Below are 15377 nucleotides of genomic sequence, written 5' to 3'. Positions count from 1 at the left end.
TCCCAAAGATACACAAAGCCAACACACCCGGACGTCCCATCGTATCAGGCAACGGAACCCTGTGTGAGAACCTCTCTGGATACATCGAGGGCATCCTGAAACCCATCGTACAGGGAACCCCCAGCTTCTGTCGCGACACTACAGACTTCCTACAAAAACTCAGTACCCACGGACCAGTTGAACCAGGAACACTTCTCACCACGATGGACGTCTCGGCACTCTACACCAGTATCCCCCACGATGACGGCATCGCTGCGACAGCATCAATACTCAACACCAACACCAGCCAATCTCCGGACGCCATCCTACAACTCATCCGCTTCATCCTCGATCACAATGTCTTCACCTTCGATAACCAGTTCTTTACCCAAACACACGGAACAGCCATGGGGACCAAATTCGCACCCCAATACGCCAACATTTTCATGCACAAGTTCGAGCAGGACTTCTTCACTGCACAAGACCTCCAACCAACACTATACACCAGATACATCGACGACATTTTCTTTCTATGGACCCATGGCAAGGAATCACTAAAGGAATCAATGAGGACAAACACCTCGCTATGGCCATCCCCTCACCTCCACTACTCGCCTTTAAACAGCCACCCAACCTCAAACAGACCATCGTTTGCAGCAAATTACCTAGCTTTCAAGAGAACAGCGTCCACGACACCACACAACCCTGCCACGGTAACCTCTGCAAGACGTGCCAGATCATCGACACAGATACCACCATCACACGAGAGGACACCACCCACCAGGTGCACGGTTCATACTCCTGTGACTCGGCCAACGTTGTCTACCTCATACGTTGCAGGAAAGGATGCCCCAGAGCATGGTACATTGGCGAGACCATGCAGACGCTGCGACAACGGATGAACGGACACCGCGCAACAATCGCCAAACAGGAGGGTTCCCTCCCAGTCGGGGAACACTTCAGCAGTCATGGACATTCATCGGGTCAGCGTACTCCAAGGCGGCCTTCGAGACACACGACAACGCAAAATCGTCGAGCAGAAATTGATAGCCAAGTTCCGCACCCATGAGGACGGCCTCAACCGGGATCTTGGGTTCATGTCACACTACACGTTACCCCACCAGCGAACAAATGTTATCTGTTTTTAATATAACGGGTCAGTTGCTGTCTTTTCTATGTTTCTACCTCTCTATCTCTGTTTTTTTTTTGTTTGTTGTTTTTTTTGGTGATTTGTATATTCTGAGACCTGGCAGGTAACACCTGTCTGTCTGCACACTGATTGCCTTGGCAACGGGCAGTTGAAAAAACTGTCTGTAATCACCAAGCATTGTTCTGTGAATTATAAATGCGATTTCATTTCGAGGATTTCATTTTCACATCGTTCACCTGACGAAGGAGGAAGCCTCCGAAAGCTTGTGAATTTAAAATAAAATTGCTGGACTATAACTTGGTGTTGTAAAATTGTTTACAATTGTCAACCCCAGTCCATCTCCACATCAATGGGATGAGACAGAGACTGTCCACAGTAAACTGGGCAAATCTGTTAATGGGTAAAACGACAGAAGATCAGTGGGATATGTTCAAAAAAGAATTTAATGTGATACAGAACCAGTTTATATCCCTAAGGGGCAAGAACTCTATTTGCCAAAAAAAACAGCCATGGATGACAAAAGAGGTAAGGGACAACATAAAACTAAAAGAAAAAGCATATAAAAATGAAAAAAAAAGCACAGATCTTGGCCACTGGGAGAGATACAAAGAACAGCAACGGGTGACAAAACAGATAGTAAGAGCTACAAAAAAGCAATATGAAAAGAAACTTGTAAGGGATCTCAAAATCAACACAAAAAATGTTTACAATTATATTAGGAAAAAGAGGGTGGTCAAGAGCAATGTGGATCCCTTAAAAACTGATAATGGTGATATTGTAAATGAAAATAAGGAAATGATGGACATGTTAAATAATTGCTTTGCTCAGTACTTACAGTAGAGGAAGAGGATAGCATGGCGGACACCCCAAGGAAACTAATTTGAATCAGGGATGGGGCTCATCATAATTAACATAAGCAAATTAAAAGTAATAAAGAAAAAAATGGCACTAAAAAGTGTGACAAATCCCCCAGACCTGATGGTTTCCATCCCAGGATTTTAAAGCAAGTAGGTGAGAACATTGCAGATGCCCTAACTATAATCTTCCAAAGTTCTCTCGATTCAGGAATCGTGCAATTTTCCAATCTAAAGGAACACGTCACTCTGCTATTTAAGAAAGGTGAGCGAGGGAAAGCAGAGAATTATAGACCAGATGGCCTAACATCTGTTGTCGAAAAATTACTAGAGTCTATAATTAAGGATAGAGTGACTGAACACCTTGAAAATTTTGAGCTGATCAGAGATCATGGATTTGTAAAGGATAGATCATGCCTGACGAACCTGATTGAATTTTTTGAAGGTGACTGAAGTAGTGGACAGGGGAATGTCTATGGATGTTATTTATATGGACTTCCAGAAGGCATTCGATAAAGTCCCTCATAAGAGACTGTTAGCTAAAGTTGGAGCTCATGGAATTGAGGGCAAATTATTGACCTGTTTAGGAAATTGGCTGAGCAGCAGGAGACAGAGAGTAGGGATAATGGGCAGGTACTCAAATTGGCAGGATGGGACTAGTGGTCTCCCATAGGGATCTGTGTTGGGGCCTCAACTATTCACTACATTTATTAACGACTTAGATGACGGGTTAGAGAGCCACATATCCAAGTTTGCCGATAACACAAAGATAGGCAGCATTGAAAGCAGTGTCGCTGGAAGCATAAAGTTAGAGAGATATTAATGGATTAAGTGAATGGGCAAAACTGCAGCAAATGGATTTCAATGTAGGCTAGCGTGAGGTGATCCACTTTGGACCTAAAAAGGATTGATCAGAGTACTTTCTAAACGGTGAAAAACTCCGAACAGTGAAAAGCTCCAAAAGTGGAGGTCCAAAGAGACTTAGGTGTCCATGTACATAGATTAAAACGTCATGGCCAGGTACAGAAAATAATCAAAAAGGCTAATAGAATGCTGGCCTTTATATCTAGAGGACTAGAATACAAGGGGGTAGAAGTTATGCCATAGCTATACTAAGCCCTGGTTAGACCACACCTGGAGTACTGTGTTCAGTTCTGGGCACCGCATTTTAGGAAGGATATATTGGCCTTGGTGGGAGTGCAGTGTAGATTTCCTCGAATGATACCTGGATTCCAAGGGTTAAATTACGAGGCGATATTACACAAACTAGGGTTGTATTCCCTGAAATTTAGAAGATTATGGGGTGATTTGATTGAAGTTTTCAAGATATTAAGGGGAACTGATAGGGTAGACAGAAACTATTTCCGCTGGTTGGGGAGTCTAGGACTAGGGGACATAGCCTAAAAATTAGAGCCAGGACTTTCAGGAGTGAAGTTCGGAAACACTTCTACACGCAAAAGGTGGTAGAAGTTTGGAACTCTCTTCCGCAAACGGCAGTTGAGGCTAGCTCAATTGTTCATTTTAAATCTGAGATTGATAGATTTTTGTTAACCAAAGGTATTAGGGGATATGGGGCTAAGGCGGGTATATGGAGTTAGGTCACAGATCAGTCACGATCTCACTGAATGGCGGAACAGGCTCGAGAGGCTAAACGGCCTACTCCTGTTCCTATGTTGTCATAATATACTGCAATATTTAGTGGTGAAAAGCCAACCTTCTTCTACAGAATGAACTGCTGTGGTTCACTGTATTTAATCATTACACAAGTCATTTAAAAATGCCAGCCTGAATAAAGTGGCACTTACTTGGTGATTCATAATTTTCCCATATGTTTCCACCAGTGACTCTGCATAAAATGGTGTTTCTCCAACAAGCATTTCATACATGCATACACCAAGAGACCACCAATCACATTCTGGTCCATACTTTCCCATTCCATCCTCCATTGCTTGCAAGATTTCTGGGGAGATGTAGTCAGGAGTACCAACTGCCACAGATGATTGTACCTAGCAGAGACAAGAAAGCACATGAGAAACCTGCATACCTTGTGCATGTTTTACTCTACACAAGACACAGCCAACAGCATTTGTTTTAGAAGCATAGGTTAATGGTTTAAAGATTTATATCCAGATGTTTCATGGAAAAGGACAATAAATCAATAAAGCCTTCTATGAAACATTATAAAATCAAATGCTTTGACTTCCAGTTATCATCGCAAAGTTTTGTTTGCACAATTACTGTAATGTAAAGTATCATGGTGTAACTAAATTTAAAATAAGATATAGTTAAAGAATCTAATTCCCTCTCCCCATTCTATGTTTATCAAAATCTTAATCAATTTAACTTTCTCTAGATTACTGGCTATCAGATTAGGAGATACATTTTTGAAGTAAATACGATTTTCAGAAGCTTCTTAATGCTGCAGTTTGGCAAGCTTCAGCAGTAGGAAGGCATGTTTATAACAAGACAGAACAAATTGTTAAGTTTTGAGCTTAGAGATGATTGCAACCAGACACAGAAATAAATAAGCACGATCAATTAAAATTACCAAAAAAAAGGTGACATTACAAAATTTGGGAGATTACCAACACTTTGCAGACAACTTTTTGTTTGAGAACAGGGAAGTATTGTTTGTACTGTAACTAGGAATACTAGGTATTATAATATATTGCATGTTCTGTGATACAAACAACTATTTCCTGAATATTATTAGGGTACATGGTGAACATTGTTCCAATCTAGTTATTCTTCAAATATATATCTAGAATTTTTTTTTCCAGAAACAGTACTCACAGTGCCATCATTCATTAACTTCAGACAGGAACCAAAGTCAGCAAGACGTATATGTCCATTCATGTCCAGCAAAACATTATCAGGCTTTATATCCCTGTACAAAAATGGGACTATTACCAAAATGTTTTTTTTTTGGAGAAATAAAATTTACACCACAAATATTTTAATACTAATTATTCATCTGAAATCTCACTGTGTCTTCAGTAAATTGTTGAGGTACGGTAAGGTAAGGTGATAGGTAGGTAGGTCGATAGATAGATGTGGAAAGAGAGTCTTGCAGACAAAGAAAAAGGCTGAAGTATTAGCAAATGAACTAGATTAAAAAATGGTCACATAGTTGACACCAAGCATTATGCCATAGTATTCATGCAAGTTACCCCTTATCTCAGAGTTCCTGATATCTCTCCCATACTGCTACGAAGAGTTGCTAAGCAGAGGCAAAGGCACCTTCTTTATCAGGGTGTCTTCTGTTGCGTGCTTTCTATATACAAAATTACCTCATTGGCTGTAAAGCGCTTTGAGGCATCCTGAGGTCGTGAAAAGAGCTATATAAATGCTTTAGCTTAGGCTGATACTAGTGGGAGGCTTGGTAAAGGTTTACCCATGCACCCCTTCACCTACATTGGGTGTATAGCCCAGGCCATAAATAGAATGACTGAATGCCCTCACTTTATTTTAAAAAACCTTGCATGGCTAAAGAGTAGAGAATGGCCTAAATTAAATTTTAGTTGTGCATGATCAAATCTTTCAAGTGCCTTATCCAGTGAATTACTTTGATATGCAGTGATAGTTATTTCTTAGGCAAAACTATTTATATTGATGCTGTACAGTCACAAAGCCAAACATAAGACTAAAAGGTTAGTTCTTGGGCCTGGAAATGACCTATGCATTGCTCATAAATGCATAACACTGCCAATTATTAGTTCGGTTTTCCTTTCAGCAATTTTGTTTCATGTAGAGAATTTTGCTTTATTTCTGCCTACAGCATGAAACGGCAAACAATCTTTATATTTAAGTTATTCAGAGAACTGCTATTGGAGCCAGTCCTGCATTCCTGCAAACGGATCTCCCAAATGCGAGAAATAAAGATATATTTTTATCTTCACCGCCTGGGCAGTATTCCAGCGCAGCCATTCACTCGCCCATTGTAGAATCTGCCCGATTTTTATCCTTCAGTGAAGGTGAAAATTTACCCCATATTTCCTTTTGCCTGCAAAGCAGAATTGCTAAAACTATGGATTCCCTTGTCTTTGTTAAGATTAACTTACTTATGCCATTTTTCACACTTCTACCATTGCGCTGTACCATAGTTGTGAAATATAACAGAGCACACATGATCAGGATTCATCAGTACTGGCCACTATGTTAGATGAGTTTAAGTGAATGCACTGACACCCATTTGTTCCTCTTATGTGTTAGCAGAGGATAAGGCTGTGGCTGATTGGATTTCCCCAAATACTTTCTAGTATACTTTGTCGTTGCAAGTGATGGCAGCATCATAAAATAGGAGCAAAATAACCCAAGATCACCATGTACAAGAATAGGTGGTCCATTTGAAACACTTATTCAAATTGGCTTTTTTTGAAAAGTCACAGCCATAGGTCTCATCAAACATGCGATTGAAATATTTTCACTATCATGGTCTTATTCAGGGAGTAGAAAAACTAAAAGTCCATGTCTATTTGAAAATACAGAACTAAAATCACTCTTTTCATAGATCAAAAAAAGGAATTCCATGGAATTTAATTTCCCTTTTCTTCAATAATGCACATTTGCATTGAATAGTAACACCTTACATTGTGTTCTCCCAGCATTGTAGTTACTATACATTACATTTTTGAATACTGCATGTGATTTTTAAACAGAAAAAGACATCACCCTTGAAAAGATAATTGGAAACAAGCAAACTTATAGCAAAAACCTGCTTGCAGTAACCCCAGACATATAGAACACCTGTTATACTTAGTCACTATTCTTAGTATGCTGACTGGTAAGCTTTGTTTAGCCAGTAAGGTAGGGCAGAATACATGTCACAGCCGAAGTACATCTCTATCATTATTCAGCTCAAACCTTTCCATAACTATTTTTTGTCAAATAAAGAGGTTTTAATTCTCCCACAATGTTCTACCTTTAACCCCCACTCTCTACCACTTGTGCTGTAGTACATTTCCTTAGACAGTGTCCTTCTAGTACCATGCTTCACATCAGGTTGGACAGAAAGTTATCTATTCAACTTTGGGAGCAGTTCAAGTAGAGTGTTGGGGACACAGAACAGAGTTGGGAATTCTGACCAATTTTTATACCCTCTCCCAGCCTAAGATTGTAAACTAGATCCCTGATCTCTGCTGAGTTAACTAATCTCAACTCAAATAGCACAGTTGAAGACAACTATGCAATGCCAATTGAGATTAGTTAACTCAGTAGGGATCAGGGATCATGCTTCTGGTCTGTGTATCTCAGTTGCCATACCAAACATTGTACTTACCCACCAAGTGATTAGAGAACCTGGTTATGATTCAGGCTTACTTGCAACATCTTTTTTGAATACCCAGTTAGACTGTTTTCATAAGCAGGCTAACTCTTTTCTGAACCAAAAGCTGTGTCTTTATTCTCTGCTGGATGTACGTTAGCATAGACCAGGTCTAATAATTAACCCCGAATGACAGTAAATCACTTTTTTTCAGAAAGCTGCCTCTTACAATCTCCAGGCAACCAACAGACCATGTGGATAAAACAGTAAGGTCTCTTTTTTCCCATGGTCTTTTGGGAAGAGATGTTGCATATAGTACACAAGAGTCAGGCACACTCACGAAGTCTGGACAACTTTGCCAGAACTAAAAACTAGTGGTCAGAACTGTGAAATTTATCTCCTGGAAGTTGTTTTATGTAAATCTATTTCTTTTGAAATAGACGAGCAAACAAAATGTCAAAACCTTTAGCCCTTAATAGACAGGGGCTTGAACTGTTGGTGGCATAACAACTTGCTTGTTTTAACATTTAACAGTAATCGAAAATAACATTTTTATCTGTCCCATTACACCAGAGTGTAAAAGGCTTAGCTCAGAGTGTAAAAGGCTTAGAGGGTACAAAATTCTTAACGTGCATCCAGGAGAGCTTTTTGAGCCAGCATGTAGAAAGTCCTACAAGAGAGGGGGCGGTACTGGACCTAATTCTAGGGAATGTGGCCGGCCAAGTGGAAGAAGTGCTAGTAGGTGAGCACTTTGGTGACAGTGACCATAATTCGGTGAGATTTAAGGTGGTCATGGAAAAAGACAGGGAGGGGCCGGAAATAAAGGTTCTAAATTGGGGGAAGGCCAATTTTAATAGGATAAGGCAGGATCTGGCCAAAATGGACTGGGATCAGCTGCTTGTAGGAAAATCCGCATCGTAGCAATGGGAGTCTTTCAGAAGGGAGATTGAGACCATACAATGGCAACATGTTCCCGTAAAGGTCAAGGGTGGTTCCAAGAACTCCAGGGAACCTTGGATGTCAGGGGATATACGAGAATGGATTAGGAAAAAAAGGAGGGCTTTTGGCAGATACAAAAGGCTAAAGACGGAGGAAGCCCTAGGGGAGTACAAAAAGTGCAGGGGGATACTTAAAAAAGAAATTAGGAGATCAAGGAGGGGCCATGAAATAACACTGGCGAGCAAAATAAAGGAAAATCCTAAGATGTTTTATAAGTATATTAAGGGTAAGAGGATGACTAGGGAAAAAATAGGGCCCATTAGGGACAAAAATGGCAATCTGTGTGTGGAGCCGGCAGATGTAGGAGGGGTTCTAAATGAATTTTTTGCATCTGTTTTCACTATGGAGAAGGACAATGTAGACATAGAAATACGGCAGGGGGACTGTGATATACTCGAACATATTAACATCAAGCGGGAGGAGGTATTGGCGGTTTTAGCAGGCCTAAAAATTGATAAATCCCCAGGCCCGGACGAAATGTATCCCAGGCTACTGTGTGAGGCAAAGGAGGAGATTGCGGGGGCTCTGACACATATATTCAGAACCTCTCTGGCCACAGGGGATGTGCCAGAGGACTGGAGAACCGCTAATGTAATACCATTATTCAAGAAGGGGAGTAGGGAAAAACCGGGGAACTACAGGCCAGTGAGCCTAACATCAGTGGTAGGAAAATTATTGGAAAAAATTCTGAAGGACAAAATTAGTCTCCACTTGGAGAAGCAAGGATTAATCAGGGATAGTCAACATGGCTTTGTCAAGGGAAGATCATGTCTGACTAATTTGATTGAATTTTTTGAGGGGGTGACTAGGCGTGTGGATGAGGGTAACGCAGTGGATGTGGTATACATGGATTTCAGTAAGGCCTTCGATAAAGTCCCCCACAGGAGACTGGTCAAGAAGGTACGAGCCCATGGAATCCAGGGTGCCTTGGCACTTTGGATACAAAACTGGCTTAGTGGCAGAAGGCAGAGGGTGATGGTCGAAGGTTGTTTTTGTGACTGGAAGCCTGTGGCCAGTGGGGTACCACAGGGATCGGTGCTGGGTCCCTTGCTGTTTGTGGTCTACATTAATGACTTGGATATGAATGTAAAAGGTATGATCAGTAAGTTCGCTGATGATACAAAAATTGGTAGGGTGGTAAATAGCGAGGAGGATAGCCTCAGTCTGCAGGACGATATAGATGGGTTGGTCAGATGGGCGGAACAGTGGCAAATGGAATTTAACCCAGAAAAGTGCGAGGTGATGCACTTTGGAGGGACTAACAAGGCAAGGGAATACACAATGAATGGGAGGACCCTAGGCAAGACAGAGGGTCAGAGGGATCTTGGTGTGCAAGTTCACAGATCCCTGAAGAAGGCATATGGGATACTTGCCTTTATTAGCCGAGGCATAGAATATAAGAGCAAGGAGGTTATGATGGAGCTGTATAAAACACTGGTTAGGCCACAGCTGGAGTACTGTGTGCAGTTCTGGTCGCCACACTACAGGAAGGATGTGATCGCTTTGGAGAGGGTGCAGAGGAGATTCACCAGGATGTTACCAGGGCTGGAGCGCTTCAGCTATGAAGAGAGACTGGGAAGATTGGGTTTGTTTTCCTTGGAGCAGAGGAGGCTGAGGGGGGACATGATTGAGGTGTACAAAATTATGAGGGGCACAGATAGGATGGATACTAAGGAGCTTTTTCCCTTCGTTGAGGGTACTATAACAAGGGGACATAGATTCAAGGTAAAAGGCGGGAGGTTTAGAGGGGATTTGAGAAAGAACTTTTTCACCCAGAGGGTGGTTGGAGTCTGGAACTCACTGCCTGAAAGGGTTGTGGAGGCAGAAACCCTCACAACATTCAAGAAGCATTTGGATGAGCACTTGAAATGCCATAGCATACAAGGCTACGGACCAAATGCTGGAATATGGGATTAGAGTAGACAGGGCTGATGGCCGGCGCGGACACGATGGGCCGAAGGGCCTCTATCCGTGCTGTATGACTCTATGACTCTCTATAAATAAGGGGTCCCATTAGATCAATGAGAGTTCTCTGGATGCAAGTCAGACAAAGTGTCTCTCAACATCAGACTTTTTGAAATACACAGCCTGAAGTCCATCTTGGAACTGCCACAACTTCAAACTGGTTGGCATATGTAATCTTGTTCCAGACACTTTCATTAAACTTTCTAAAAGTTCAGCTACAGTGACAGGCAGCTTTTTGGAGAGAGTCTGGCCAAAATCCTAACATTAAAACATGTAGTTCTGAGGTGCCATTACTCAAAAGGTTGCAGTGCTGCTACAGCTATTGCTACTGAAATTGAGCTTTTGTCAAATTACCAACTACTAAGGCTCAATCAAGCACAATGAATGATGTCACTGCAAATGCAATTTAATATTACAGGGTTTCAATTAAATATACAAGTCTTTAGCAAAGTGGCAAGAAAGGGTCAGAATTACACAAAAGGTTAATACATGCAATGCTGGAAGTTCACTACTATTCAGGCACAGACATTCTTCACATCTGCTACCTTGGTGAATAGGTCTTGGGTAAAACAGATCTAGTTCTTCCTGATGTCATCAAATCCAAAGATGGTAATTTAAATTACTAAAAACTTAAGTTAGTTTTACTTGTCTAAATTGTGATGAAACCAGCTTGAGAATCTTCTTTTCTCAATCAAGACTACGTTTTTTTAAACATAACATACTGCGACTTATGAAACTCTTGTTTCTGCAGTCTTCCATGAAATGTTTGTTTATAAAACTCATTCTTTACTTTCTGACTTCTCTTCTGTAACTCAGGCCACGCATTCCAGAGCTGTATTTCTGTATGGTATGTTTAGTACCAAATTTAAATCTGCATTGCACAGCACAGACTTGTGCAAATTCACACAGGGCCCAGAAGCACATTTAAAACACTTGTTTCAAAACTCTTTGGTCAAAAGAATAGGATAGAATTTTGCACGGCGACGTGTGAAAGTTTTTAGGAAACCAGTCTGATATGCTAATATAACAGTGACTGCACATCAAAATGATCCAATAGATGTAAAGTGCTTTAGGATATCCTATGGTTGTGATAAGGCACTATATAAATATAAATTCTTTGATTTATAGCCACATGTAAGCAAATAATGAAAAAAGCCCATTTAGTGTATTAAGTATTCTTGATTGAATTAATTGACACAGTCTACAATGCTCTTACTCAGCATTTGCTCAGTGGTACACTCTCACCTGAGTCAGAAGGTCATGAGTTCAAATCCTACTCAAGACTCGAGCACATTAATCTAGCTTGGCATTTCAGTGCTGTACTGAGGGAATGCTGTACTGTTGGAAGTGCCTTTTTTCCCCGCACGAGAGTTAAATCAAGATCCTGTTTGCACTCTCAGTGAGCCATAAAAGATCCCCAGGCAGTAATCGAAGAATAGGAGGGGAGTTCTCCTGGGGTCCTGGCCAACATTTATCCCTCAACCAACACCACCAAAAAAGATTCTCTGGTAATTTATTTCATTGCTGTACACGAATTTTGATTTTCATATTCTCTCCCTCCAACACTAAGATTGTATAACTGTGTATGAACAAGTTAATTCTAATCATTAGCCTTTGGCCTAACATTTGGCTGGTTTATCACTAATATTATTTATAGTTATTATTTATATTAAACCATAAGTAGTAATACAGGACATGAAATTCCCTGCATTAACCCTTTAAATAGTGGCTTGATCACAGAGGCATGTAAGCATCAAGTTTCTTCATTGTCCTTATATTGAATTATTGAATCTATTGCAAGATATCCATTATGCAGTATTTCATGGAACACAGAAAATTATTGCTCAAAATACATGACAAAATCTATTTTGTCACACACACACACACACACACACACACACACACACACACACACACACAAAAAATCAATATGAAAACAACCATACCCTACTAATGTAAGGAATTCAAAACACAGACCCAGGCTGTGCTGGTCAGTTTTGGTACTGAAGACAATTAATAAGTGAATCCAAAATTCAGATACGTTACCTCAATAAGTCAACACAACTCTAAGTCAAATCTGCAAAGTATCCACTGTCAGATTATGAACCAATAGAAGAAAATGATGATTGGTAGGTCGATGCTCAAAACCTGCCTCAGCTCATCTGCAGCTGAACCCTCATCCATGTCTTTATAACCTCTAGACTTGACTATTCCAATGCTCTCCTGGCCGGCCTCCCAGTTTCAACCCTCCATAAACTAGCTCATCCAAAACTCTGCGGCCCGTACCCTAACTCGCACCAAGTTGGGATCACCCATCACTCCTGTGCTCGCTGACCTACATTGGTTCCCGGTCTGGCAACGCCTCGATTTTAAAATTCTCATCCTTGTTTTCAAATCTTTCCATGGCCTTGCCCCTCCCTATCTTTGTAACCTCCTCCAACCCTACAACCCTCCGAGATCTCTGCATTCCTCCAATTCTTGCCTTTTGCACATCCCCGATTTTAATTGCTCCACCATTGGCAGCTATGCCTTCAGCTGCCTTAGCCCCTAAACTCTGGACTTCCCTCCCTAAACCTCTCCACCTCTCTCTCCTCCTTTAAGACGCTCCTTAAAACCTACCTTTTTGACCAAGTTGTAATATCTCTATGTGGCTCTGTGTCAAATTTTGTTTGATAATGCTCCTGTAAAGCACCTTGGGATGTTTTATTACATTAAAGGCGCTATATAAATGCAAGATGTTGTTAGCATAAGGAACTAAAAATACCAACACATGTAAATAACATGGCTGAAGTTTCAAGGCCACATCCTTTAAGAATGTTTTTCTATTTCAAAAAAAGTAGCTGTTGACGTTGAAGTTGAAGTATGAGGCCCAATTCCCAGAATTGTAACATTACCACATTTTAGATGATATATAATACTCAACTAGCAGTTAACACATATTCTAAATGCCTTCAAACATAATATAATTTATTATTCACAGCTGACAACACAGTATGTAGATCTGACACCAATATTTTGTCGTCGCCCCCCCCACCCACCCCGAAAAGTGATTAAAACACCTGGAAAAAATTACAATTATCCCTCATACAGCCACAGGACATAGGCTAACATAACATTTTAGTACTAACTGCAAGCAGAATCCCTTAGTGTGGCAGAGTGGTGCCTTCTCCACAAAGAACATTACTCAAAACACCTATGGAATATATCCTAATTAATAATTCCAGCCTGTGGTCTAGAATTGATGAATTATGGGGTAATCTAGGGCCCCTTCCTGGAGGCTCTCTGAAAACAACCCCCATCTCCGCTGAAATCTGGGACCAAGACTAAACACATTGCCTCAAAAACATATTACAGGACTCTCCAAAGACTCAGGAAGTTTAACAACTGAGACCGTTAGGACAGAGACGTCCTACATTTAATCCCAGGTCTGTGCTGATTTAGCTAATCACAACCATGGCAGTGAAAAGGGCAATGCAATTGGCTTCAGTGCCCCTGGGAGGGAAAATTGATCCAATGACCCTTGCTGGAAATGTGCATGTGTGGAGTTCAGGTGAGAGCAAGATTTAGTCAGCTGAGAAGCCCCTGCAGTTAAATTGCCTGCCAACACTCACCGTCAAGGCTCGCACATGACTAGTAGCCACTTGGGTAAACTATTGGAAAGTGCATGGCACCTGTGAAACCACACCGCACCCCTGCCCCCACCAGGAGCCAACACCTTCAGGATAGGGGAACGAGAGGGGAGAAATTGGAGGAGGAAAAATAGGCAAAAAAAAACCCACATCATATCACAGCACTAACTTAGCAATATATTATACACATTAAAAATATACAAATACCTGTGTACATAATGCAACTGATGAATGGAGTCGATAGCTAACACCATTTCCGCTATGTAAAATTTGGACATTTCTTCTGGAAGTCTGTCTTCAAACTTGCTGAGCAATGTCAGCAGATCCCCACCCACATAGTAGTCCATAACTAAATACTGAAAACACACAAAAACGCACTTGATAGCAATATAGTACACATGTTCTAACTATAAATATAGCTTTTTAACCAAAAACTAACTGCAAGTAAATGATTGTCACGAGCAAAAATCTAGTGGCATAACAATGTAAGATCTTCTCTGGAATGAACACCCGTGTTACCATCTTGTTTACTGTTAGGTGACTTCAGAAATTTAAGTGAAAAAAGACTTACCAAGTAGTTATCATCTTGGAACGCATAGTGTAATGTAGTAATCCACTGGCAATCACCATTCACCAGAACATTCCTTTCTTCTCGAAAACAAGCCGTCTATACACACAAGAGAATGTTTTATAAGCCTGATTGTGAATATTATTGAGGTTGCATTATTTCCCACATTACTTCCAAGATTCAGCTTGCATTTAGACATGGGGGACTGGACAAGGAAACCCAGTAGCCAGATAACTAAGGGGTTTAGTAAACCGAAGAAAACTTAGCTCATAATCAATGCTTCACAGTTTAAAAATTTTAAAATTACTTCAAAGTTCCATTGTGGGTCAATTTCAAGATTTCACAATCTGCACGTTGTGATTAGTACTGAATATATTTGTACCTAATGGGGTATGATCTGGCTTATGCACTGTTAGCTATCAGACTGACAACAAACGGTTGTTGAAATGAAGATGTGTAATCAAAACTAAAACACTGGCTTCATTATATCATTAATGTTGGTCATCAGAGGGAAACCGTAGCTTTTAGTAGAAAATGGCAGTGTTTCAGTATCCTAATAGAGCTAAAATTCTGCCACCATTTTATTTTGTAAATATTTTGTCCTTAAAATAAGAAAATCATAAAACTGCTTGAAATTCAGAGCAGTAGAATGATTAGTTAAGAGAATTCAGTGCTGAACCTTCCAGGGCAGAGGTTGCATACACTTTCAACTGAAACCAAATAAGTTGAGCAGAGAAAATGAAGTGGAGTTGCTGACTTTGGGGAAAGAATTCAATTCTGCTGCAACATGTGCTTACAGGCTGTGAATTCCTCTCCCTCCATGTTTTTTTCTGCAAGTTATTCTTGGGTTACTGAGTTTCCTGTAGTGTACTCTACCTGCTACTAAAAATTAATTTTAAAAATGTCTCTAATTAGCTGGTTAAAACCATACCAGCATTCTGTTTCTAAACTGAGGCAAAACGAAACAAAT

At 40.6% G+C, this 15377-nt stretch overlaps 1 protein-coding gene across 3 annotated transcripts in view; it reads right to left on the bottom strand.

Moving 5' to 3' along the window:
- The window catches only part of cdc42bpb (CDC42 binding protein kinase beta (DMPK-like)), a 202896-nt gene that overhangs the window by 74736 nt on the left and 112783 nt on the right, over positions 1-15377 (bottom strand). For all 3 annotated transcript variants that reach the window (XM_067991769.1, XM_067991767.1, XM_067991768.1), the window contains exons 4-7: positions 14411-14506; positions 14047-14195; positions 4777-4870; positions 3789-3989 (exon numbers count right to left, since the gene is read on the bottom strand). In XM_067991769.1, the coding sequence (XP_067847870.1) occupies positions 3789-3989; positions 4777-4870; positions 14047-14195; positions 14411-14506 (540 nt within the window). The remainder of the gene's footprint in view (positions 1-3788; positions 3990-4776; positions 4871-14046; positions 14196-14410; positions 14507-15377) is intronic.

The sequence above is a fragment of the Heptranchias perlo genome, chromosome 10 (genome assembly GCF_035084215.1).
Source record: "Heptranchias perlo isolate sHepPer1 chromosome 10, sHepPer1.hap1, whole genome shotgun sequence".
NCBI lineage: Eukaryota > Metazoa > Chordata > Chondrichthyes > Hexanchiformes > Hexanchidae > Heptranchias > Heptranchias perlo.
This window is presented reverse-complemented; position numbering and strand designations above follow the sequence as displayed.